This window comes from Phodopus roborovskii, unplaced genomic scaffold, assembly GCF_943737965.1.
Source record: "Phodopus roborovskii unplaced genomic scaffold, PHOROB, whole genome shotgun sequence".
Taxonomy (NCBI): Eukaryota; Metazoa; Chordata; class Mammalia; order Rodentia; family Cricetidae; genus Phodopus; species Phodopus roborovskii.
The window spans coordinates 40,488,369-40,514,620 of record NW_026125281.1 but is presented as its reverse complement, the minus strand read 5'-3'; the positions used below and the strand labels follow the sequence as shown (position 1 = coordinate 40,514,620).

The window sequence follows — 26,252 nt, the reverse complement described above, 5'->3', positions numbered from 1 at the left end:
TCTTTTAGAGTGAGCACCGGAGGATGGCAACAGGGGATGGATAGCTGCGTATCCTTGGGACTGGGCAACTTGTCTGAGTTCTTTTTTCTGTTGGAGTAAGTACACTGAGGACAGCAACACGGGATGTCTGTACATCCTTGGGGCCCAGAAACATGACTGTCACAAAACAGCTCAGTACTAACAAAGTTTCAATGTCTAGGACAGATGGCAGCATGCTAATCAGATTCCCAGTGACTCAAAACTGGGAAAGGACGACAGCCTAGTCATAATCACATCTATCTGCCCAAAGGTCTCGGGACTTTGTTATAAAGAAACTAAAACTTTATAACAATCTCACCAAAATCTCTAGTAAGCAAGGGATGAAGAGGTCCTAACTTCAAAGTTTCCAGTACTATAGTTCTATTTCATTAAACAATGTGACAAACGGCAGGATATGGGCACTTGTTTATTTTATTTTGGTTTATGAGTGTGCACATGGGTTTAATGAGTGTGATTGTGTGTGTGTGTGTAACTATACATACAGAGGCCAGAAGGCAATCTGTGGAGTGTTTATGTCCCACTGAAGCAAAGATTGAAGCTTGGCCAGGCATGGCAGTGCACACCTTTAGTCCCAGCACTTGGGATGCAATCACAGGGCTATGTTTGTGAGTCTGAGGCAAGCCTGATCTACATGGTGAATTCTAGGCCAGGCAGAGGTACATGGTGAGACACTGTCTCAAAACAAAACAAAAAAACCCAAAGACTTAAAACTTTGTCACCATTGACCAAGAACTTCTCTCCTAGAGTTAACAAAGCTAGGTTTGTTAAAAAAAAAAAAACAGACTTCATTACAAGAAAACAAGTTTGATGTCCATTCAAGCACTGATCACTGAGAAATGTGAATAAACTTAATATATGGCATTATTTCTCAAGATCTCACAGCACAAATATCATCATGACATCAGCAAGGCTCTCCACTGTATCTATTAGCCAACTACAATTTATATACGGCACATGGAAATGGTTCTAGCATTTCAAGAAAATTATGTATTGGACCTAAAAATGGATCATAAGGATAAAATAAAACTGGTGGGAATGTGTAAACATTCCTAGGTATTGGAATTCAGCCACTGACATAAAGCATCATTCAGAGGAAAAAAACAGTGCTAACTCCATCTATAATGCAGGTCCGATTAAATCATAATATGAGCCCTACATTCTTTTCTCAATTAAGGTAAAAATTGTTCAGCAGGGGATGTTGGGTGATATCCCACTCAGAACATTAGCTTCATGGATGTCCCTACTTTGTTACTGGCTAATACAACATATTAGGACATGGTGCCTTTTTCAATTTGTTATTTGATGTCTTTATGTGTTAACGTTCATGCATGTATGTGTACCACACATATCCCAGTGCCCCTGTAGGCTAGAACAGAATGTTCCTGGTTCCAGGAGGCTGAGTCACCTGACATGGCTGCTGCTGGGAAACCACGTCCTCTGCAACAGCAGCACGTGCTCTAAACGCTGCTCCATGTTTTCAGCCTCAGTGCAGAGACTTTGAGTGGTGCGGCTTATGGACCATGGAGCCAACCCCGTCTTCAGGTGATGTCGTCTGGCTGGGTTTAGTGGTAGCCCACCAGAGCTGATCCCTCGGAAGGAGTTGTACAAATGTGTAATCACACTATGAACTGCCAGGACAACTTCACACTGTCATGAAAAAGGCAGGTACAGTACAGTACCAAGATTGCTGAACTGGGTACCAAAAGGTCTGAACGAAAGTCCTAGCTAGTGGCTACGCTCACCTCTGGGTTACTGGCAATGCCTCTTACTCTTCCAGGGTTTCAGGTGTGTCATCTGAAAATGGTGGCAGTGTGGACTCTAAAACTGCTACATGTGGTCGTGCCTTGCAAAGGATGCAGCATGTCAATCACAAGTAATGTCCATCCAAGTGAGTTCCAGCTAGTGTGACAACAGAGAACTTACTTCTATAACCTCCGTCTGCAAATGAGCTCACTCACTCCCCCATCTTTAAAAATAATGGACAGCGCTTGCTTTGGCAGCACATATACTGAAACGGAACCAATACAGAGACGATCAGCATGGCCTCTCTGCAGGGATGACATGCAAATTCATGGAGTGTTCCATATTTTCCCACATGGGGACATTGAGCCACCAGATCCTAGGCTGTTGCCAAGGGCTATGTCTGGGTCTGTGGACTTCTGCAGCCGTGGTCCTGTAGATGTCTTTGGTCCCTGTTACCACCAACGGTTGTGAGGAGTCCTGGGGTCAAGGCTGCCACATATAGCCAATTAAGTGATCAAGGGCCATGTCACAACAGGGATTCTCCGAATCTGATTGGTCTGTGCTGTCATCCAGGGCCATGGTGTCATCAGGCTTGATCTGAGCCCAGGGGTCATGTGTGGGTCTGTGCCCCTACTGTAGCCAGGGCCTGTGTTGATGTCCATGTTGCCTGTCACCATTGGGGGTCTTGTGGATGCCCAGGATCTGGGCCCCCACCTGAGGGCCACCCTCTGGCTGAGGTGATGTCAGATCTACTCTGACATCAAAGGCCATAGTGCCATCTAGGCCCAGGTTGTTTCTAAGTACTGTGTTTGGTTTGTGGTCCTAAAGAGGCTGGAGTCTGCGATGACATGTATACCCCAAGTCATCACCAACGGCCACACTGATTCCTAGGTTCTGGGTCATCAACTGTGGCCATGGTGGCAACTACAGGGAGTTCTATGGCTAGAGCCATGATGATTTGGGTAGATGGTACTGCCATAGTGACCATGGTATCAAACCACGAGCTGCTGCCGGGGGCTACCTCTGGGTCTGTGATCCTACTGCAGCTAGGGTCTGTATTGATGTCTACAGTGCCTATTACCATTGGGGTCATATGGATGCCTGGGGTTAGGGCTGACACCTAGAGTTTAGTTGGATTTCAACAGCCACCCTGCAGCTGGAGTGATGATGACTTGAGTGGCCTGGGCTGCCACCTGGGCAATGGTGGCATTCAAACCCAGACTGCTGAGGACTTTGTCTGGGTCTATAGTTCTTTCATAGCCAGGATATATCTTGATGTCTGTGGCCCATGTTGTCACCAAAGGCATATGAATGCCCAGGGTCTTGGCTATAACCTGTGGCCATGTTGGTGCCCAAGGGTTGTGCTGCTGCCAGGGCCACACAGGATTGGGTGGCCTACACAGTCACCAGGGCCATGGTATGGTCCATGCCAGGGTTGCTGCTGAAGGTCATATATAGGTCCATGGCTCTACCTTGACCAGGGTGTGTATTGATATGTGTGGCTCCTGATACCATGAAAGGCCATGCCAATGTCTGGAGTCTAAGCCACCATCTGGGGCCATGCTGATGTTTGAGAGCCATGTTGGCAAAAGGCATGTTAATCTGAGCGGCCTGAGATGCCACCTGGGGCTATGGTATCTCCGGGCCAGGGTTGTGCCTACTAAGGTCATGTTTGTGTCTGTGGCCCAGCAACAGCCAATGGTCTGCATTGATATCCATGGCGCCTATTGCCACTGAGAACTGTACAGCTACCTGAGATCATGTTTGCATCCCGGGACTTTGCTACCACCAGTGGCCATACTGGCCTGGGTGGCCTGTGCTGCCACCATGGCCATGGTGACATAAGAGCCTGAGCTGCTGCTGAGGGCCATGTCTAGTCCTGTGGTCCTGTTTTCGCTGGGTTCTATGATGATGTTCATGGCCAGTGTTGGCATAGTGGGAGTCACAGGAACCATGCATGTTGAAATCTGAGGGCCTTGCTGAGCCAGCCCTGCCCCTCGCTGTCTCTGGGGTGTTTGGCCCTTCACCCATTGGATACTGCACAGGAGAGCTGGCTCCCACATTGGGGAAAGATGGCCCCACACCACAGAGTGTGGCTATGCCCCTTGCCTGAGGGGTTCAGTCCCAGAGTCCTGAACCAATCCTTTCAGCTGTCACCCAGACGCACATCCTGGCTCTTTGATTGGCCCACCCTACCATGTTCCACATCTGTCACCTGCTAGAGTGCACAAAGTGACTGGTCCTGAGGAATGGTGACTGCAGGATCTCCATGACTCAGGGCAACAGAAAGATGTCTGAGAGGGGTTTCTGGGAGGGTCCAGTGATGATGGTATGCCAAAGGACTTGAACCAGACCCATGAGTCATTGCAAGGAACATTTTGTGGATGGGGCTGATTGGACAAAAGGATACTGCCTGACACACCTCAAGCTCCTCATGTCACTAGGATGAATGAAGATGTGTTGGACAGATGGAGGAGTGAGGTGAGGTGTGTGTGTGTGTGTGTGTGTACGTGTGCGTGTGCGTGTGTGTGTGTGTATGCTTTTCATTTATTTTGCGGGGGTCCTTTAGATGTGGATGCTGCAGGATGAGGGATGATATGGAGGGACTGGGAGGTGAGTAGGATTGGGGAGCCTGAAGTGAAATTCCCAAAGAATCAATAAAAAATTATGTTAAAAAATAAAGGAGATGTTTTTGTATGTGGCAAAGATGGTGGCATTAGTAAACATTCATGTGTTTTTCCTTCTTGCTTAAACTCTGACTCTACTCCAGCCCATTTGCTTAACATCTACATTCTTCAGCTACCTTGTCTATAAAGAGTCTAACAGTTTTCTGTCTGTGATGCTGAATAAGGAGTGATGATCATTTATATAAAGTGCTTAGGGAAGCACTGGGTTAATTACAGCAAAGGGTAACTATTGTTATTGTTATTGTTAAAGATATCCAGGTTATGGTTATTACAAATAATGTTGCTATGAACATTGTTGAACAGATGTCCTTGTTGAATGAATGTGCATCCTTTGGGTATATGCCTAAGAGGGGGATTGTCAGGTCCTGTGGTATACTGATTCCCATTTTCCTAAGAAACCACCATACTGATTTCCAAAGTAGCTGTAAAGTTTGCACTCCCACTAGCAGTGGAGGAGTGTTCCCCTTTCTCCACATCCTCTCCAGCATGAGTTGTCATTGGTATTTCAGATTGTAGCCATTCTGACAGCAGTACAATGGTGTCTCAGGGTTGTTTTGATTTGCATTTTCCTGATGGCTGAGGATGTTGAGCACTTTCTTAAATGTCTTTCAGCCATTTTAGATTCCTCTATGAATTCTCTATTTAGTTCTGTATCCCACTTTTTGATTGGATTATTTGGTGTTTAGTAACTAGCTTCTTGATTTCTTTGTATATTTTGGAAATCAGCCCTCTGTCAGATGTGGGGTTGGTGAAGATCTTTTCCCATTCTGGGTGATGCCATTTTGTCTTGTTGACTGTATCTTTTGCCTTAACAAAGCTTCTCAGTTTGAGAATGTCCCATTTATTAATTGTCAATCTCAGTGTCTGTGCTACTGTGGTTATATTTAGGAAGTGGTCTCCTGTACCAATTTGTTCAAGGGTTCTTCCCACTTTCTCTTCTAAGAGGTTCAGTGTGGGTGGATTTATGTTGAGGTCTTTGATCCATTTGGACTTAACTTTTGTGCATGGATAGATGAGGATCTATCTGCAGTCTTCTACATGTCAGCATCCAGTTATGTCAGCATCATTTGTTGAAGGGGGAGGAGAACATAAAGGATCGGGAAGACTGAGTTGGTGAAAGAAGAGAGGAGAGCAACAAAAGAGATACCTTAATAGAGGAAAGTCATTACAGGTTTAAAGAGAAATCTGGCACTAGGGAAATGTCCAGAGATCTACAAGGATAACCCCAATGAAGAACCTAAATGATAGCAGAGAGGCCACCTTAAATGCCCTTCTCCTATAATGAGATAGATGACTACCTTAAAAGTCATTCTAGAAGAGGATAGACATCCAAAGCTAAGCACTGAGCCAAACTCCTGGAACCCAGCTGTAGACAGGGAGGCGTGATGAGCAAAGGGGTCAAGACCATGCTGAAGAAACCTACAGAAATAACTGACCTGACCAAGTGGGATCACATGGACCCCAGTCACAAAACTGGGGATCCAGAATTGAACCAGACCAAGCCTTCTGAATGTGGGTATCAGTTAGGAGGCCTGTGCAGTGTATTGGACCTCTGACAATGGAACCAGTATTTATCCCTAGAGTACAAATGGACTTTGGGAGCCCATTCCACATGGAAGGCTACTCTTTTAGCCTAGATATACTGGGGAGGGCCTAGGCCCTCCCCCAAATGATGTGACAAACTTTGATGATTCCTCCATGGAAGGCCTCACCCTCCCTAGGAAGTGGATAGAGAGGTCAGTGCAGGGCATAGGAGATTGAGAGGAAGAGGGAACTGGGATTGATATGTAAAATAAGTCTGTTTCTAAATTAAAAAGATTTCAAAAGAATAAAGTAGCCCATTTATGACTTAAAAAAGAAAAATAAATTAAATAAAGCACACCCATAATCAGACCCTCCCTACAAAAGATACACCCAGAGAGATGAGCCTATGGTTAAGAAGGTTTACTGCTCTTTCAGGGAGAGAGGATCATGCCAGGTGGTTCACAACCATCTCTAACTCCAGCTCCCAGGATATGATACCCTCTTCTGTCTTCTATGGGCACTGTGCTTACCTGCATATATCCATACACAGACCCACAATCAGCCATATAATTAAAAACAAAATAAGATCTTAAAGAAAAAAATTACAAAGAGGATTGAAGGTTCATCCAAATTGCTACTAAATGATTTATTATCTTCTTAGAGAATTCAACCATGATGTTGTTGCTGGAGGACGCTCCATAAACAGTACATGAAAAAGATATGAGGCTGTGGACTACAGGAGAAAATGTAAGAAGTCATCTACGGAACTCTGACTCAGAAACCACCTCCCTCCTTATTACTCTCATCACGTATCCTAGACTGTCCACTACACTGCGCCGCCAACTCAAATGGTGAACACAAGCTTTATCATTGAGAACATCTACAATTCTCCAAGAGCTTCTAAAGCCATTTCTATACAGAAGATGACAGAGCAGATCACAGACGTTTTATCGGAGGGGATTCTGTGGCTGTAACAGAATTCTGACAGTTCTGCCTGTACCTTTCTTCTACAAAGTAAAGTAACATGTGCAAGGCACTTTTGAAAATAGTTAGCAAATGTTCAGAGGCAGAAGTACACCCTCCTATAGGCAGAACAAAGGCATGCGTGTGCTCTGTTACAGCATTCAACATGTCTGTTACAGCATTCACCATGAAATCAATGTAAGAGAATGGAGTTGAACTTTGCAGTAGCTACCGCTGCATTGTTTATTTCTGTACTAAAATCACAGAAGAATGTTCAATGACTTTCATTAAAATCTTTCAAAAATGAAAATCAACATCTTATTTTTCATAGAAATGAAAACAGCCTCCAACTTCTGTGGCCAATATTTCTCAATATTGCTTTTATCTAGGAAAAAAAAAAGTCAGTATTCAGCATCTCCTGTGTCCTGGGAATCCCAGAGGCTGACCAGGGAATCAAATTAACAAGCTGGGTTTGCAGTATGTTAGGTCATACCTAAGACGTTTTTGTAATTAAAATGTAGCTTGCATAACAATCTATCTGTTAATAGTAAAGAAAATTGAATATCTTAAAAGTCTTTTTCTGAAGAGAGTATGGAGCCTGAAAGAGTCACAGCACTGGTAGTGTGGGGAATAAGGGTTTTGTCTTCTCTGCACTGGAGGTGCTGAATGAGAAATGAGCCCTGTGCCTCCTTAAAGTCACTTCTGTTTCAAAACTGTGTGACAATCCTAACTACCCATTTTATTCTTCTGAAACATGTTGTTGACTAAGAACTCAGATGCACCCACATGCTGTGGCAGACACCTGTCATGCCTGCCCTCAGGAGCTAAAGCAAGGGGACTTACAGAGTTCATTGTCTGCCTGGAACCAAATCAGATATCAGACCAGGCTGGAGAGCAGGGCAAGCTGCTATCGGTAAAGGAAAGAGAAGTCCAGAACCGTGTCTACGATCTGAGGGAGGCTGTGGCTTTGCCTCGCCTCCATTGCCCTGGAATCAAGGAGCTTTCAAGCCTTGTCAAAGACGTACATGAGTCATTTTATTACAGAACTGCTACCAAAAGCTACTTACTATTCAGCTTGTTCTGTAAGAACACTGTTCTGGATACATCCATACACTGGGGATTCCCATCGTAATTGTCCTGAATATCTACTTTCAGTTCATGTTTGCAGAATTTAAACCAACAATGTCATGAGATAAATTAAACCAAACATTCAATCCAGCCCACTGGCCCACAACAGAACTCAATTCTTTATATACCATTAGACCAAGAACCTTCCAATAAATACATCCATGACAACTGTTTATAGATAAGACTTCTAATCTCCAACTACTATTCAAAAAAAAAAAAAATAGGACCCGTCTCCTGTTCTCTAGTTCAATCACCCATCATTAATCTCTCGCCAACACAGCTGTCTCCTTCCCACAAGTGGAACTCACTCACTAAGAGCCTCCCCCCATTTGCACAGTGGGGGATCAGGAATCTCAAAACTCCACAGAGCACATGACAGAATGAATACTAGTCTGTGGTCCGGGCTCCGGTCCACCTCATCTGAAACGTATCATCTGGTGAGGCCAAAGACACTTGATTCAGCGATTTCCACTCTCATCAGGGGAGGCACGGGGTAGCTGACTGCCATGTGAGATTCTAGGCTCATCCATATCCTGGTCTTCCCATTGCGGCTGGTTAATTGACCCCCAAATGCTTCTGGGAATTCCACTGGACAGACCGAAAAGTTTCAGAGTCCTTCCGACAATTAGGGTTACATACCAAATACGCCTTCAAATAAACAGCAGTGAAGCGAAGGACAAGTAAGACAGACACACCGCCCCCCACCACGCACACATGCGTGCTTCACACTCCGGAAAGAAAACGAGCCTACAATACACTTCAGAAAAGGACACTTGCTTTTAGTTCGCTTTTCCCCTTCCTGGAGTTCCCTTAGCAATTCAGAAGTAAAGACACCGGGCACAGAATCAGCATGATAGACGACCACGTAGTCGGCTCACATGTCACACTCCAGCCACCGGATAGTGGCATAACATCATAATGTCCTCTTCTGTATTCTCTGTTCTGTCCCGTGACTGAGATGTTCACACGACAAAGCAACGGTGTTATTACTCCTGCTTCTACAGCCTCGGCTAACATCAGCCTCCATGAGGCTCCTTAACCCAGTGACAGAAACATCACCAAAGACGCGCCCTTGCCCTGGAAAACGGCTTCTCTTCAGCACCCTGGGCTTTAGTGTCTGCTGTCCACCAGGATGTAAGGGACACAGGGTAAGGATCACAAGTCTCTTTTTACGGCCGTGTTCTTTAACCTTACCAGATTTGCCACATAGGCAACCGTGAGAATAGGAAATATTTCCCGACTTAATTAACAGAAGTCTTTCTGTGAAATCTGATTTAAATTGGTGGAGACGTGTGCACAATGCTCTAATTCAAGTCAAACACTGATGACTGTTATGGGGAACAAGGCCACGAGCTATTCAGACCTATGGAAGGGAAAATGTCATTTGTAGTTGAGAGAAGAGCATTGGGAAGAGGGCTGGAATGAAGAAGTCTGGTTCCTGATGCTGTCATGTGACACAAGTCACTAGCAGGATGTGAAAATAGAGAGGGTAGGCACTGTTGCAGAGAGATGGAAAGAACTGAGCAAGAGAGCAGACACTCCGGGGCATTTGGAGGAAGGCAAGCTAACATCCATGTCTGCAGTGAGTTGTAGCAAGGAGCCAACTTGTGGGAGATGTTAGGGTTACATATTCTGTTAAAACCACCGAAGGTCTCTTGAGAGGAAGAATGACAGGCTTAAACGTGAGAAATTTTGTTGACAGGTTAAAATGGGGATGTGCAGGCCAGTCAGGAAGAAATTGCATTACTCCAGCCAGAAGAGGCGGAGGACAGGAGAGAAAATATCCCACAGAAGAACAAACATTGCTGCTGGAATGGAGGGAGACAGCTGTCGTTGATTGACTACATCAGAGTCCAACACAGAGGAGAACAGTGGTAAACGAGGGGGCGGATATGCTGAAGAGTTTGGGGGGTAGCATCATACACACCTCTGAAGTTGTCAATAAAATTTACAAAAGAGAGCAGGGTGATTCATGGTGGATTCCAGTGAGACAGCTCACCAGGTAAAAACGCCTGCTGACAAACCTATCTCAGTTCAGTCCCCAGGACCCACACAGTAGAAGAAGAGAGCCAGCTCCTGAAAGATGTCCTCAGATCTCCACATTCTCATTATAGTGTGTGTGTGTGTGTGTGTGTGTGTGTGTGTGTGTGTGTGAGAATGTACACAGATCAATACATAATAGAGAAATACGTAAATTTAAAAAAATTAAAGACAATAGATTCAAATCAACTTCATAATTAGATCAGAGAAAGTTTAGCCAGCTCATAATCAATGAACCGTGATGCAAAGACTGTCAAATACATTAAGTTTTTCCCACAAAACGTTCATCATGAAAAACATTACAACGAATAACGAAAGTTCTTCTTATGTTATTGGTGAAATTTGCAATGCATAGCAAACTTGATTTTATTTTATTTCTAGTAATAGCAATGCCTCTTTTAATTTTACAAACTCTCCTCCTCCTCTAGTCAAAAGTATGTATTCCCTACCACTGCAGAGCAGGAGGAGCCCGCATAACACACAGACATGCTCTGTGCTCAGGAGAAGACTACCGTTCAGCTTTTAAAGGAACTCCAGCTTTGTAATAGGCTATCTAAAAAAGAAAAAGTTTAAAATGATGTCATTTTCAACACACAAAATGTTTCACTCGGTCACTTTAATTTTAAAACATTAACATCTGATGTTATATCACCTTTAATTATCAGGAGACAATATAAAGCATAAGAAAAATGTCACACTTACTTTAGCTGCACCGATCTGTTCTTTTCGAAATTTCTCAAGGGGTGCAATTAACACATCATTAGCATTTTGAATCTGAAAATAAAAATGCACATATATTAAGTTCTGTACACGTTCATGCCAATAATACCAAAAATGGTCTCCTCCATTCAGGGTTTGTTCGCTAATCTGTTTCTATAAAAAAAAAAAAAAAAAAAAAAACCTTACATCTTGTATTATATTTTTTTAGTCTGGTAATAGAGTAGGTTTTCTGTATGATTTCACTTAATACTAACAACAATGTGGGTAATATGAAAATAAGTACTTATTGTATTGAAACTATCAAATGAATGTTTATATTTCTTCTAAGTTTTAACTAAGAAAAGAGCATCCTGGGTATTAAATTGAATTCACAAATTACAAATGTAAAATAAATCAAATTTACATTTAATTACACTGGTATATCACCAGTCTGAGCATCGTCCTAAAACTGGCATAGTTCTGTAGTTGGACACTAGGCTGTTAGAGTCCCATAGGTACAAAATAAAACAAGGCTCAATTCCTCTCACTTAATGAGTTTCTTTGCACTCGGGATTTGCCTGAAGGTCTCGTGGTATTTCCACCCTAACTAAACAGTACTGGATTACATTTCAACTAAGAGTACTTTATCTCCATGTTCCAAGAGGGCCACGTGAACCCTAAAACAGATAATCTTCAAATGTGGATGGGTAAGGATACTGCAAGGGGATGTAAGATTCAAGAGCCAGGAACTGGACAGAGACAAAAATTCCTAAGGATGCCACTATGTTGAAAGAGACACACACACACCATCACCACCAGCAATAACTTTCAGAAAGCCGGCAAGAGGGGCCAAGTAACAAGATGAATGATCTGTTCTCCCACTAAGATGGCTTCGTATGACCTGTGTGACCCATGTGATATGAAGAAAGTGAAAAGTTGAGATGGGAGGACCCAGTTTTCAAACATGCTAGCTGAAACACGTGGCTCTCTTGTTACACCTTTTCTGCAAGCATGAGACCACATGGTTCTTCCATAAGTTCCAAAATCATATAAAAATGCCAATGTAAGATTTTCATTTTTAATTATTTCACAAGTCTGTTGTTGAGTTACGCTTGCTTGCTTTTCTAGTCTGTGTGTACTTTGGACACACTGTACCATGGTGTTCATGTGTGGTTTAAGGACACTCTTGGGTGTTGGCCATCACCTTGTACTTCGCTTGAGATAGGTTTTGTTGTTTGTTTGTTTGTTGTTTTTCTTTTGCCTGCCAGGGCACACTACACAACATCACGGGCCTACAGAACTCCTGTCTGCACTTCGCTCCATCTAACCGTAGGCGTGCTGAGATGACAGATGTGTCCTACCAAACTGCAGCTTTACACAAACCCTGGGAATCAGAATTCAAGTAGTTACAGGTGTCCAGCAAGTGCTTTACTCACTAAGACACCAACCCAGCCACAATTTTATGTTTGGATTCCATAATCTGAATGCACAAAGATAAAGTACCAAACACAAAAACAAAACACTGATGCCAACTCCCATGACCCTGGCATTATTCAGCTTCAAAATCCTGTTTCCTCAGAGGATTGATTAAGGAGTTTAGACCCACCCAGAATGTTGGCAACATAGTACCATCCCGGGGCTTGAAGTCCGGGACTAAGTAAAATGGAAAGACCATGGGAAATCGAATTTCCCTGTCTCCTTTTGCTTCCACATCATCCTTTTGCTTTTGGATTTGTCCTCTCTCCCCCCCTACCAGGACCTACAATCTTATTCTGTGAAAGTAAAGCTGAAGGGTGAAAACAACATCCAGTGTTAGTAACTCAGAAGAACTGGGTAGGAGCTCATGCAGTTCTTGCAAAAGGACTCCAATTTGATTCCCATCGCCAGCACCAGGAAAGCCCACTGCTCCGGGGGATCTGACACCCTCTCCTACCCTCTGCAGACACCCACAGATATGCAAACTCACACAGAGACAGACACCCATTAATAATTTTAAAGGAGAAGATACTAAACAAGGGGGGGGGAGTGGGTGGTAGCCATAGCAGCGGAGTGCTTGGGGAAGTGCCCTGTGAATGCCAAATGCTCATGAGTGGCTTCACAGCACAGAGACGTTCCACGAGAAGTAACATCAAACTTGTAAAAACTCATCTGGAATGCATCAGGAACTCAAGAGGGACACAGACCCAGCCTTGCTAGCATCCCAGCACAAAAACTGGTAACACTGAGATGCCTCATTCCTCGACTTCTTACGGTGTTTAAAAGGTCACAGAAATGATACTACATTTTTAAAATCACTAACATGAATTCGGCATGTGGCAGTTTTCTCAATACATACTTGCCTCTCCATCCTCTGAAGTTTCTTAATTTCCACAACTATTTAAAGTTATTTGAAGTAAATGAAACTCAAACTGATAATAATTTAATAGCATTAGCTATCCAGAGTACTGGTACCAGGTCATAAGTTTGAGCATAATTTTTCCTTTAAATTGTTGTAACATTGTGATATTTTTACATCTAGAGTTGGCTGTGCAACCAAAGGGCTCCGAGTCACAGTATGGAGGTTTAAATTCAAGAGATGTGGATGCAATAGGAAGCACTTAAGGGTACTAAGTGGTTTTACAACCAGTTTCGGCTATTTTTAACCCTGGTCTATGCATTTCTCTGGGGAATGCAGGACTCTCCTTTCTCCACACTCATCAATCACACTATGGAATTATCTAATTCTGTCATGATCTGTGAATGAAGCAAAGAAGACCTTAAAGTCATGGGAAAATGAAGACACTGTTGCTCCTAGAGAGCAAAGAAAAATGGCGCCCAACATGGCAAAACTCCATTATTTAATTCATGAAAGAGAGTAAGGAGCAAAACTTTCCGTTACTTGCTTAATGTAGAGAAATGCAGTTTTGGTTCACATAGAATTTTTCTCTCCATATTTGTTTAAAAAAATGATGATGAAGAAGAAAGGAGGAAAGGAAGGGAGAGAGTGTGTGTGTGTATGTGTGTGTGTGTCTGTGTGTGTGTGTGAGAGAGAGAGAGAGAGAAAGAGAGAGAGAGAGAGAGAGAGAGAGAGAAGGTTATCCTAAGATACATCTTGGAAGTATGACCAAGTCACAGAGTTCCAGTGGATATAGATTACACAACTGGGAAATGTATGATTTGGTATGATCTTGCAGGGGTAATTTAGGGAAAGTACAAAAGCAATCTCAATATTCTTCATAAATATTTATGATAATTTAAAGTCTTAAAACATATCTTGGTGATGTTGATGCAATTCATTTATAATCATTACTTATTACCTAAACCTTGGCTTTATCTGTACAGCTCTTGGCTCATAATTACCATTCAAAATATTTTGAGAATGACTTCACTTATTTTCAGTAAAAGAGAAGCAAATCAGATTAAAAAAAAAAAATATTCCAGGCCATGCCCTGTGTGAACTTGGTCAGTTGTCAGCCTACACTCTGACACTATGCAACATTGAACAAATTACTCAAACTCCATCTAATGAAGATGACAACAGAACTTCATTTCATAGCTTACTTACAAAAATTAAATCATAATTTTATTAAGATTTATAGAACATTAACTCTTCCTATTAAATCTACTCTGCCATGGAGAGTTTTACAGAGCATTGCAACTGTGGGGTAAATTGCGTTAAACAGTAAATTGCTGTTTGAAGTGATTCTAATGATCACCCACAATGATAGCCAGACATCACTCAAAAGCAAAGGTTGCAGCTGTTTTTATATGGTTAGAAGTAAAGAGTCTCAAAAAGTGCTATTATTTCTTTCCTCCACATCTACATGATACAATTTTCTACAGAGCAAGGAAGTTCAAATGTCATCCTACATGAGTGACTGTCCCTGCTGGGAAGTTGCCTATCAAACAAAAGAGTCATTGATCAGACACGATCAGGCACGTTCAGGGTGTAGACAAAAGAGTCATTTAATGAAAGGAATCATAAAGATTCCTTCAAATTTTACTCTCCTCCCTACCCCCAGAACTGGTTAAAAACCAGTGCAATTGGTTCTAGTCCCATCATTGTGCAGCACATAATTATCTTTCAACTTTCTAAATAATAATAAGATGTTACAACTTTCCCAGACATGAAGCAAATCTGTAAAGATGCTCTGCAATACAGCCAGCCAGCCAGCCAGAGTAGCTGCTTGAGACAGCTGTAACAGATGATGCCATTTACAACAAGAAAACATGAGTGTGTTTATCGCACTATAACAGTAACATCCTGTGATGCTGTCCATATAGGCAATGAAAAGAAGACTGTTGATGCAGATATACTGTAGAGAGGATGGAGCACAATCAATGCTGAAGACATCTACGAAGAGGTTCCCCGACGATAATGGGCTCTTTTCCCACTGGGTATTTACAACTGGGAAAGTTCACACCACTTGGCAAGCCAAGCCAGCATCCTTCTGCTGTCTTCCAAATCCTTCCCAGTTCTTGCTCCTCGGCCTCTTGTAAGAAAGAGCAGCTAGTAAGGTGCGAATGTTGGGAGGCTACTCTAGGGCTTACCCCTAGGTCCTGACCAATTTCACTTTTTTGTTTTTTGGTTGTTGTTTGTTTGTTTTTTGCGTTGTTGTTTCTCAAGGCAGGGTTTCTCTGTGTGAAAGCTCTATCTGTCCTGGAACTCCCCTTGTAAACGAGGTTGACCTCAGACTCACCGAGATCCATCTGCCTGGGATTAAAGGCTAAATTGCTACCACTGCCCAGCTAAATTTAACTTTCTACCATTAAAAACTGCAACTCTTTCCTGGCTTATCAACTAAATCTATTGTGCTTTTAAAACATAACTCAAAGATCAAAACTCATACAGGGCGTGGAAGAGAAGCATATGGGCAGGCCTTGCCTATAGTAAGTGATCAGATCTCAAAAATGAAGTGCATTTTATTTTATGTCTTCTAATGTCAGCAAATGACTATGAAAAACACTATATCTTAAAAAAGAAAAGCTATGCAAGTTGTCTGGATACCACAACTATCCATTTAATTCCTACTTCAATGTAAGTTATTACTTCAATATATGAATATTGACTCTCCAATTCAGGCTAGCGTTCCATCAAGAACCCCAAGACTATAGAACTCAGCTGTTGAGTCCAACTCAACAGCTCAAATTAATAGCATTTTTCATCTAACTATTTTTACTAGTGATGATATTCATTTCCTGCAAGAATATATTAGGAAAAGACATGAAAGCTTGGCTAACCCCGCCCATGAATCTACCCTTTTTCAAAAGATCAGCAAGGCCACATTCTCAGACTCCAGGCCTTTGTAAACTTGGTAAGTTGTCAGCCTACACCCTGGCACTATGCAATGCTGAACAAGTTATTCAGTCTAATGAAGACTACAACAGAACTTCATTTCATAGCTTTCTTACAGAAATGTTTATATTTACGCCTGTCATAAGTTAAGATTTATGAAGCATTAACTCTTCCTATTAAGTCCACTCTGACCAAGTGAGGTACATTAACATGCATGCCACTTACTAAAGTTACCGAAGACTCTACTACTATAACTCAATGTAAAAGGGAACTCTCACTCGACAACATCAGTGTTCATAACTGCAGAAGAAAAGTCACCAGGTACAAATGGCTTCTCTGCTTCTAGGGTATGTGACTCCTCCCAAAAGACATGAGTCTAATTGTAGCTCGATGCTTTAGAGTAAAATCACCTATCCTCCTATGGCGAAGAGACCAACAACCATGCAACCACGAAAGACTCAGAGGAACAGAAGCTTGCAGATGTTCAATGACTCTGATTTGGCTCTGTCATAACTCTAGGCTGCACCAGATGTAATTCTCCAAGTGTTGAGGCATTTAAACCCAAAGATACTTTTAGTAACTTTTGATGCTGCTGTTCTTGAGTGAGTTCAATCCCTAGTGAGAGGTTCATCGCAGAATATTTTTGAGCCAGATGCAGTGTTGCATGCCCATAGTCCCACACCTAGGAGGCTGAGACAAGAGAGCAATGTTTGTGACCAGCAAGGGCACAAAAAGAGCCAGAGTCAAAGCCAAAGATCTTTAAAGCCTAGAAGCACTGAGGAAACTCTATAAATGCACCTGTAACTGCAGCACCTGTAACTGCAGCTCCAGTGACTGCAGCACCTGTAACTGCAGCTCCTTTACTGCAGCTCCTGTAACTGCAGCTCCTTTAACTGCAGCACCTGTAACTGCAGCACCTGTAACTGCAGCTCTTTTACTGCAGCACCTGTAACTGCAGCTCCTGTAACTGCAGCTCCTTTAACTGCAGCACCTGTAACTGCAGCACCTGTAACTGCAGCACCTGTAACTGCAGCTCCAGTGACTGCAGCACCTGTAACTGCAACTCTTTTACTGCAGCACCTGTAACTGCAGCGTGTGGCATGTCTGCTCTATCATTCTCCTGATGACTGTTTCTCAGTGTATAAATTGAAAACAATAAAACTTTAAAGGAATTTGAGGAAAAGGAAAGTTGGGGTGCTTTCCAGCTAGAAATAACAAGACACCTAAGAGCTCAAATTAGAATTGGCGCCCTAAAGGCTACAACAATAATTGGTCCAACTGTCTATAACTACATGTACTTGGGTATTTTCTTACAACTTTAAACAGAGTATGCACTTAAGATTTTTATAGACAAAAAGATGGTATGAGCTCAAAGCCTGTTCCAGGTGGGCTTCATGCACACCATTCAGAACCCAAGTTCTCAAACAGAGATAAGAAATTCTGTGACCTCTGGTTAGGCTCCTCAGTGGAATGAATGCCCCTCTGGCCCTATTCAGGCAAAGGGCTCTTTTTTAGATATTGGTAAGGTGAGTCCGTTCAATACTTGGAAAATCTAGGACCTGTTGGGCCTGCATGCCACTAGTGGCTCCACTATTAGATTCCAGTGTTGTTTGCTTACTAACACTATATGAGGTGGCCAAAAATAACCCCATAACAGCCAGTTCTGGTATATCAACACTGCAGGCTCCTAAAAAACACATCTCCACCCAGCTCTGGCCCTCAGAACCCAGAAGCACAATTTACCCTGAGATAAACTCATTGTAGCCTCCAGAATATTTCTTTTTTGTGTGTGTTTATACCCTAAAGTAGTATGGGGGGTAGGAGGATGGAGTTGCAGCAAATAGGTAAACTAATATAATTCAATATATTCACCAACCTCCATTTAGCACTAAGAGTACCTTAATGCTATTTCTTCTTGATGATTTGTTGTGCCCTTCCTTCTAGTCTTCACAAAGAATGCCCTTGGTATAAACTGTTTGTCTGATTGAAGCTGCTAATTTATTATTTTAAACAGGTTCTGACAGTTTTCATAAGCTTGTAGGAAGAAAGAAAATTGATTAATTAAAGCTCAGAGTCAATGTTGTGACAGCAATTATATCTTAGTGGTTAGGTCTTAGTATATTTTAAGCACAACTGTATATAACTGGGTCATTTTGAATGGCCAAAACCTCAAGAAGAAAGCTCTCCCACTGTATGTGAGATTCCTTAAGCTACTTACTGCAGTTTTACAGAAGTTGGGGAAGATGTCAGTGAAGAACTGTACGCAAAGAACATGGGGGATCCAGAAAGATAGAGTTGCATTTAAGAAAACAGGAACTGACCCAGCATATGAATGATGCAGAAGTTCTGGAGGCTATGTCGGGCTGGAGATGTGCTGCAACAGGCTCATGTGCTCAAGAACCTTTGGATTTCCCTGTCTGTCCACATAACAGCCCCATGAGGAAGGTATAATGATTATCCCCATCTCATAGATAAGGGCACTCAAACCCAAAGAAAGAAAATAATTTTCCTAAGGTTGCTAATAGCTCCTAGGCAGCCAAGCCAGAGATTGAAGTCAGTCTGGGTTGGACTCAACTGCTAATCACCCTAGCAATGTATATTAGAACACCTCTCAGAATAAAGAATGTGTTGCAGGGCCAAAATCAAATTCTGCTCTCTAAAGCCATTAAATGAAGATCAGTATATCCCAAACCATAATATTTAATAAAAGTAACAATTAAAAAATCAAAAGAGCTGTGGAATTTGATTGGTGAGCTTACATACTGCTGTCAGAATTTTTCAACCTTGAAATATAACTGTTCTATCCTCTGTCATAAATCACTTTGAGAGCCAAGTCCTGCTGAGTGCATTCCAAAATACAGGTTCATGTGGTGCTCAAGCCATGTTTATATATATGTTAAAAAGTCAAGCTGAGTGGAATAATAACGATTTTTCTTGGCTTAAGAAGCAGTTGCAATAAAATATAGATGAGGTAAGAATCTGCATGGCTCCAAGGAGGTTAAGGAGGACTTTCGACAGTGATCCACTTTAAGGTGGAGGATTTCCCACAGGCAACTGTACCAATTAAAGTTTGGGAAATTAAGGAAGAAGGGAGTTTAAAAAAAAAAAAAACTGTAAGAGTACAACCCATTCTTTTGTCAGTCTCCCTGAAAGAACACTTCCATGGGATGTTTATGTCACACACTCTCTTGACATAAACACAGGAAACGTGGTAATTAGAACTGTACAGTTAAGAGAGAATATAGCACCAGAAGTCAATACAGATGCCCAAGGGCGAGTGCCTGAGCACACATGTGTGAAGAGAGTGTATCTGTACTATAAACTACCCCTGCAGTGTCTGCTTGGAGACATTTTAAAGATCTCTCAAGACCATGGGGAAGAGAAAATAATCTTTCCAAATAAATAATTCCTTAATTAAATAAGCAAACTGATTGGATTTCTGTGTTGTTAAAAAATAAAAACAGGGAAAAGTCATCAGAAGAGAATTCTGCTCTCTGCTGGAGGAGGACTACAGAGATGTGTGAATAACCAAGAGTTACCCAAGCCCAGCAAATCTGCAAACAGATATGATTTATTTTGCAGGAACTTTTTTTCTTTCAGCTTTCCCAGGCATTTTGAGCACAGGCTCTTAGTCATGGCTAAGAATTACCTCATAAATAAGTTCCATGTGTTGCAACACTTGTCCTGGTCTTCTTAAAACCCAGATCTAGCCATAAACTATCTGCCAGTTTTCCACACTCTATAGCTGTCAAATCCTTTCTAGACCAATTAAATGAGAAAATTCCTTCAGCCCTTTCTTGATGAGAAGTATGAGTGATTCGCCGATATGACACAGATTCTCTTCACAAGAATGACAGGCAATAGAAAAACAACACTCCTTTTCATTATCTGTGAGAAGGAGACCCCAGAAGAAACACAGCCGGTTACTACCACACCATTAACTTCTAACCTCTTTTGGTCTTAACCTCCAGCTTGAATCACTTTCAGATCACAGCACTAGTTAAACCGATGCTCAAGATTTCCCTCCAGGATCCAGGCAGTGGTGGATCATATCTTTAAAACTAACACTCAGAAGGCCGGCAGGTGAACCTCTGTGAGTTTGAGGCCAGCCTGGTCTACAGAGAGTTCCATGACAGCACAGACAGACCCTGTCTTGGAAAAACAAACAAACAAACAAACAAACAGAAAAACAAACAACAACATATCATTCTCAAACATCACCTAGTGAATGCAGAACCAGCAACCTGTCCAAACTTTCAAACCTATGTATGGCCTCTCCTTTGGACATATCTCCATGGCTACACCATACATTCCATCATGTCTCTCTGGGACTAAGCAGCATCCTTTCTGCACATCTCCCCCATGAACTTTCATGAGCCCTACTCCTGTATCTGATTTTCCACAGAGATCTAAACAAGAAGAATGTGTTGCTTCCTGGCTTTGATCAACTCTTAGGGCAACATCCAAAGACCTTCAATGAAGGCGCTTGTCCTAGACCTTGTGACTTCCCCCCTTCTCACACACAGTAAGTCATCTCTCCTTCCAAGTACAACATCACATGACCCATAGGCCCTAGTTCACAATGTGACTTTTCCTTCGTAGGTTCTCATGCCCTGTTCCCATCTATTTAAAAAGTTTCTCATCCTGGAAACTTCAGTCTGTGTCATCTCCTGATCCATCCATCATTAATGCTTCAGGTTTGTCTTTGGGAATGTCTTGAGATTTCCAGACGATAAAGACTAGCCCACTAGTCTAACAGATGACTGTGAGCCTGTCAATTTCCCAACCACACATAGGTGCTTACCACTTTCTTTCTTAAGCACAGAGCATAGTTATTAAACACCCCCCTCCCTGCCCAAAAGAAGTATTATCACACATCCATTTGCTAGAGATGAGGAGGGCATGAGGGAATGAGTTAAAATATGAAAAGACAGAGAATACAATATAACAATTTTGCTGGTTTATTTTGAGATGTGGTCTCATGGAGCTCAAAGTGACCTTCAAATAGCTAGATAACCATGAGTAACCTTGAACTTCTGTTCCTCCTTCCTCTTCCATTCCTGGGTGGAAACTGCTGGCTTTTTGCCACCACACCTGGTCTTTACAGAGTTGGGGAATGATAAAAATGGGGTTTTGTACACTAAACCCTGCATTAAACTAAATGATAATATTCCTAGTGTTGGCTCTGCATTTGTGCTAATAGAAGTTTCCTATTCAAACACCAGCTTCAGCCTCAAAGAGTATCTCTTTCATGTACAGACTCATTGAGCACGGGATTGTTTTAATGAACCACTGAAAAACAAAAGATTCCCTTTGTGACTCTGAGGGAAGAAAGCCTTTGGCCAATAGTGAATGTTGATCACCTTCTACAGAGAGGGTCAAAGTCAGGGGCTTTCAGCAATACCTTCTGGAACATATTGCTTCCTCATCAGTCCTGATTACCATTTGGAACTGGATGTTGACTCTATGCAGCTGGAATGGGACAGGGAGACGAGGCTACTAAATGCTCTCAGGCAGAATAACCCGACCCTAGACATGTATTGGGGATGAATAAGCAGTGGCATGCTTATCGTTGGAAGATGCCTTGTTACCCCGTGCCAATAATTCAATTAGGCATATAAACAACCATGGAAGAATGAGTCATGAAAAACACAGCTTCTTGTCACCCTTCAGCTTTCCAGGCAGGGGACAGTCTATCCACATTCCTATGGGACCAAATTACACCAGGGGCCCCGAGGCAAGGGGCAACAGAAAAGGAGAACACTGGCCAAATTGGAAAGTTGACAGAATTTGTTTCCTTCTTTAGCAACTCAAACAGGCCCCGGTTTCTGCTCTCCTGCCTCATTCTGCCTTTATTCTAGTGTGCTTATTTAACTAGCAGGACCCAACCCCCTTGTCTCTTCACCGAAGTCCCTCACCAAGGACCATCCTCTGGGGACCTAGGGCCTAGTCATCTGAAGTCAAGAGGGCATTCCAGTTTGCCTTTGAACCCTCGCCACTACAATGGCACCTTTGTGAAGGCCCTCGCCCATGTTTTGGAACATCCAGTTTGCCTGCTATCTGCTGATTTGCTGGCAGTCCGCTTTGAGTCAGTGTCCCGAAACACCATCGCCCCTGGAACAGGGAAGATGGCTTGGTACCAAGAATGGCCTGGTTCCATTCTGTTGCTGTGGTAAAACCCCGACTAAAAGCAACTTTGAGAAATCATGGGCTTATTTAACCTTCTACTTCCAGATCTCAGTCTATCCCTGATCAGGGACTGAAGGCAAAGCCACTTGCTTTTCCAAGCAGTATCACCTTCAGCCAGGGAGCTCACTGGCAGCCACCTAATCACAGCAAGAAGCAGAGGGGTGGTACTTCCTTGCTGCCACACCATGCCTTAGCTAGCTTCTGCTGTTAACTGTCTAAGAATGTCCTGGCACAGTGGGCTGGACTTCCCTCCATTTGTTAGGAAGATCATAAATGATAGAAAATGGGTAGGAATTCACTGTCCAATCAGAAGAAACACACAGACTACACTTCATAACCTTCCCGGAAAGAATTCAGTTAATCATAAATTGAGTGTGTTAAACCACACTCAATGTATTTAGGGTTTTAGCTTACAAGATTTCAACCACTAGTTCCTGAGTTAATGAATGTAAATCAGCCACTGTAAACAAATACTCTGTAAGACAACGCCCCTCCTCTCTTGCAGCTTATATATTAAAGCTCAGGAAGACAGTTAAATAAGAACAAAAATTGAAGTGATAGGAAAGAAAGGACAGGCACCAGAAAGCAAACAAGACAGGAAGGTGCAAGCGATACTTTAACCTTTGAAGGAAAGGTCAGAGCAATGCAATGTGAGAGAGAGCTCAACCCAGTGCTGCTGACCTTGATGGTGCAGCAGATGGTGAAGCCAACATGGCAGTGTCTAGACGTAGGACAGGATGGATGAATGCCTTGGTGGCCTTGATGTTTGCAAACCTCCCCCAGTAGAGCGAGGAGGCAAAAGGAACCAAGCCCAGGCACCTCAGAGACAAGACTGAGCGCCTGAGCAGAGGGCCAACATGCAACTTCGGAATGACTGAGCAAAGCTGCTTCCATTCCCACAGAACCGGCCAGTGATGATGAGAAGGATGGGAAGACTTTAGGAGGCAGGTTCACTGCCCTCTCACCTTGCTGCTGGTTGCCTCACTGAAACACGGCTTCAGGATGCACACAAACAACCAAGCAAAACAAGCTGGATGGAAAGCAAAGGTCTCCGTGAGGATGCACCTCAGAAGTGTGGCCTGAGCTATAACCCCGCCCCCTCCCTCCTCAACCCCCCCGACTCAAAGCTCGGGAGGCTTTTCAGGTGGAAAGAAGATCAGGGACAAATGCTTGTCATGGTGTATGTGTGGACAGGTGGCCGGCATGGCAGACATACAGAGAAGCAGCCTACCACAGAGGTACGGGCAACAGCCAGAGATGAGGCCAGAGTGGAAATTTCACTCTGTGAGCCACCACAGAAGCCCAGAGCATGGTTAAAGGACAAAAGGTGTGAGTGATAGTGGGCACCCTTTTCCCGCACACCACTGTCATGTGTCATGTGTCAAGGCCATGTCCCCTTGAGCCTTTCAAAGGCCATCGCTATGGAGAGGAAGAAAGGCCACCGAGGAACCTCTGACCTGAAATTGAACCCAATGCCTGCACAAACAAAAAGCAATAACCACTGAAAACAAGCATGGAAAAACCCCTTGGTACAAGCTGCCAGGAACTTCCCAGGAAGCAGGCCCAGCTATTTGTAACTGTTATCTATGATTCCACACAGGGAAGGGCTGACAGAATTAAAGCAATTGCTCTCTGGGGGTGAATGTGAGGGATTTTTGTGTCATGAGTAACTTGAATGTCCATTTGTCCAGACGTGAAAGTTCCAGTTTACCAAGAGACAGTATCTTATGACCTGCCTATACATTGAACTTACTTCTTTAATGTCAAGGTTAGAAATAAACTGAAAGTAATCTGGAGCTAATGAGGAATAATCACCTCATGATATCTAGAAGTGTCCCTTCTGGAATCAGAGCAACAGAAGCCAAGACCAGTAGAGGGCGTAGCATTAACAGCTAACTCTTCCCTAATGTAGCATCTTCGTCCCAGGGTGACTTTTCACCCAGGCTTTCCCACCAGCAATTAATGCAGATTCGGGGAAAACTTTAATCTCTCTGCTGAGAAGCAACAGAAAAATTCAAAGATGAATTTTACAGGGTCTGTCACAAAAATTTAAGTCTTAAAAACGAACGCTTTAGCTACTCTGACTGATGTAAACCCTTTCTTCTTTCTTTTCTTCTGCATCCCGTCCTAAGCGCAGTATGTGTGTGGGAAAGTTGTAGGTGGGTCTTGGCACAGCACTCCTTCCTTGCTTGTTATAAAATTGACTGACACAGTTGAAAACAAGCTAGTACTAATTTTCAAGTGTGTTATGATCGCCGTAAAAGGTTCATGCCCTCCCCCTAGGCTGTGAAGGTGCTACTGTTATTAATACCCCCAAAGAAGCAGTCTCCTGAGACACTCATGGGAGGAAATACCTTAGAAATAGAATAATATCTTCAAACAGAATAGTCCAAAAGTCTCTTTGAAGATTCCTTCCACAGCAAACTAGAGTTACTGAGGAGATCAGGGCTAGGAAGCTCAAGTCAGTGAGAATAATTGGAGAACGCACTATTGACGTCACCACGCACAATTGATAGCACCAATCTGTAACAAAATCCACCACTTAGCTCTCTTAAATTCCTCCATGGGCATATTTGATGAATCCCTTAAACAGATTCTTCTAGAAAGTCTTACCTTCTCTGGACCACTAAATATTTTCTTCATAAGCACTGGGTGATTCACCATTCATAGTTCTTACTTTTGATTCCCATTCTGTAGAACTTAAGCCAATGTGTCATACTACAAACCTGAAAGTTGCTGAAGACATAATGGCATTATATTCCGTCTTGTAAGTTGGAAAACCTTTCTTACCCTTTGAGAACCTTAAAGGTCACCAAGATGAACTGGAAAGAACGCTGGCTGCTCTTGTAGATAACCTCGGTTCAGTTCCCAGGACCCATGAGGGGGCCACAACAGTCTATAATTCCAGCTCTAGGAAACCTGGCCTCTTCTGGCCTCTGGAGGCACCAGGTGCACACACAGAGCACAGACACACATGCAGACAAGTATCCACACCCAGAAAATAAAAATGAACAAATGTTTCAAAGAAAAGGAAAAACTACAGAGGCATCCACAGCTACATACTGAGTTGAAGGCCAGCCTGGGCTACATGAGGCCACCTTTAAAAAAAAAAAAAAGTCACCAAGCTGACTAGATAGATCAGTAGGCAACAGCACCTGATCGATTTTATTTATATACAAATATATACCACACACACACACACACAAAATTGTTGATACAGTACAGGTCCAAAACAGTATTTTTTATATGCGTGTGAGCACTGCTAAACCACATGATGGCAATGACATTAGCAGATGATCTGTCACCTGTGGCGGTGGGTAAGGCCTCGCATCATTATGCAGTACACAGCTGTATACCTTACGTTTATCAGTGGCAGCTCCTCAACAGATGTTCTACTCTCGGGCCCGGGCTGCCCTTGAACTTGAGCTCTCCTGCCTCAGCCTGCAGAGCCCTGCCGTTATAAATGCTTGCCAACACACCAACCCAAAATTTTAAATCATGAGCAGAGATGGGACACTAGTGTGTTAGTTCCTGGCAACATTAGTTTGTAGCTTGTCTCTGCATTTCAAGCGCCATTTCCATCAGTTTCTTACAACATAAACATGGCACAGTCAACTTTAGACCTCAAAACTGACACTTACTGTGGCCAAGGGGCTCAGTGTCTACAGTGGAAGTTCTTGTTCTACCGTTCCCAGGCTGCGGTGGAACTGTGGTAAAAATCCCACCTTCCTACAGAGAACAAAACTACGGTTCAGTCTTCCACCTGGCAGCACCTGAAATAACACACACTTTCACCACAGGGAATGAGCCAGGACTGAAGACATCTTAGGGGGAAGGCCGGGGCTGTGAAGTGAGAGGAAACAGTACTAGCTGATGGTCATGGATTCTTGAATAAGCCTCTAAAACTACCCAAGGCTCAGTTTCTTCATCTACAACAAGACAGCATGGCTAATGGGGTAAAAGGA

General features: G+C 42.9%; 1 protein-coding gene and 1 non-coding gene across 2 annotated transcripts in view; one reads left to right on the top strand and one right to left on the bottom strand.

Moving 5' to 3' along the window:
• Positions 1–26,252, bottom strand: part of Arhgap42 (Rho GTPase activating protein 42) — a 224,096-nt gene that overhangs the window by 89,702 nt on the left and 108,142 nt on the right. The window contains exon 4 of the mRNA XM_051199100.1: positions 10,827–10,898. Coding sequence (XP_051055057.1) covers positions 10,827–10,898 — 72 coding nt within the window. The remainder of the gene's footprint in view (positions 1–10,826; positions 10,899–26,252) is intronic.
• Positions 2,024–2,130, top strand: LOC127233625 (U6 spliceosomal RNA). Its single transcript, XR_007835495.1, has one exon. It is a non-coding gene; the product is annotated as a U6 spliceosomal RNA (small nuclear RNA).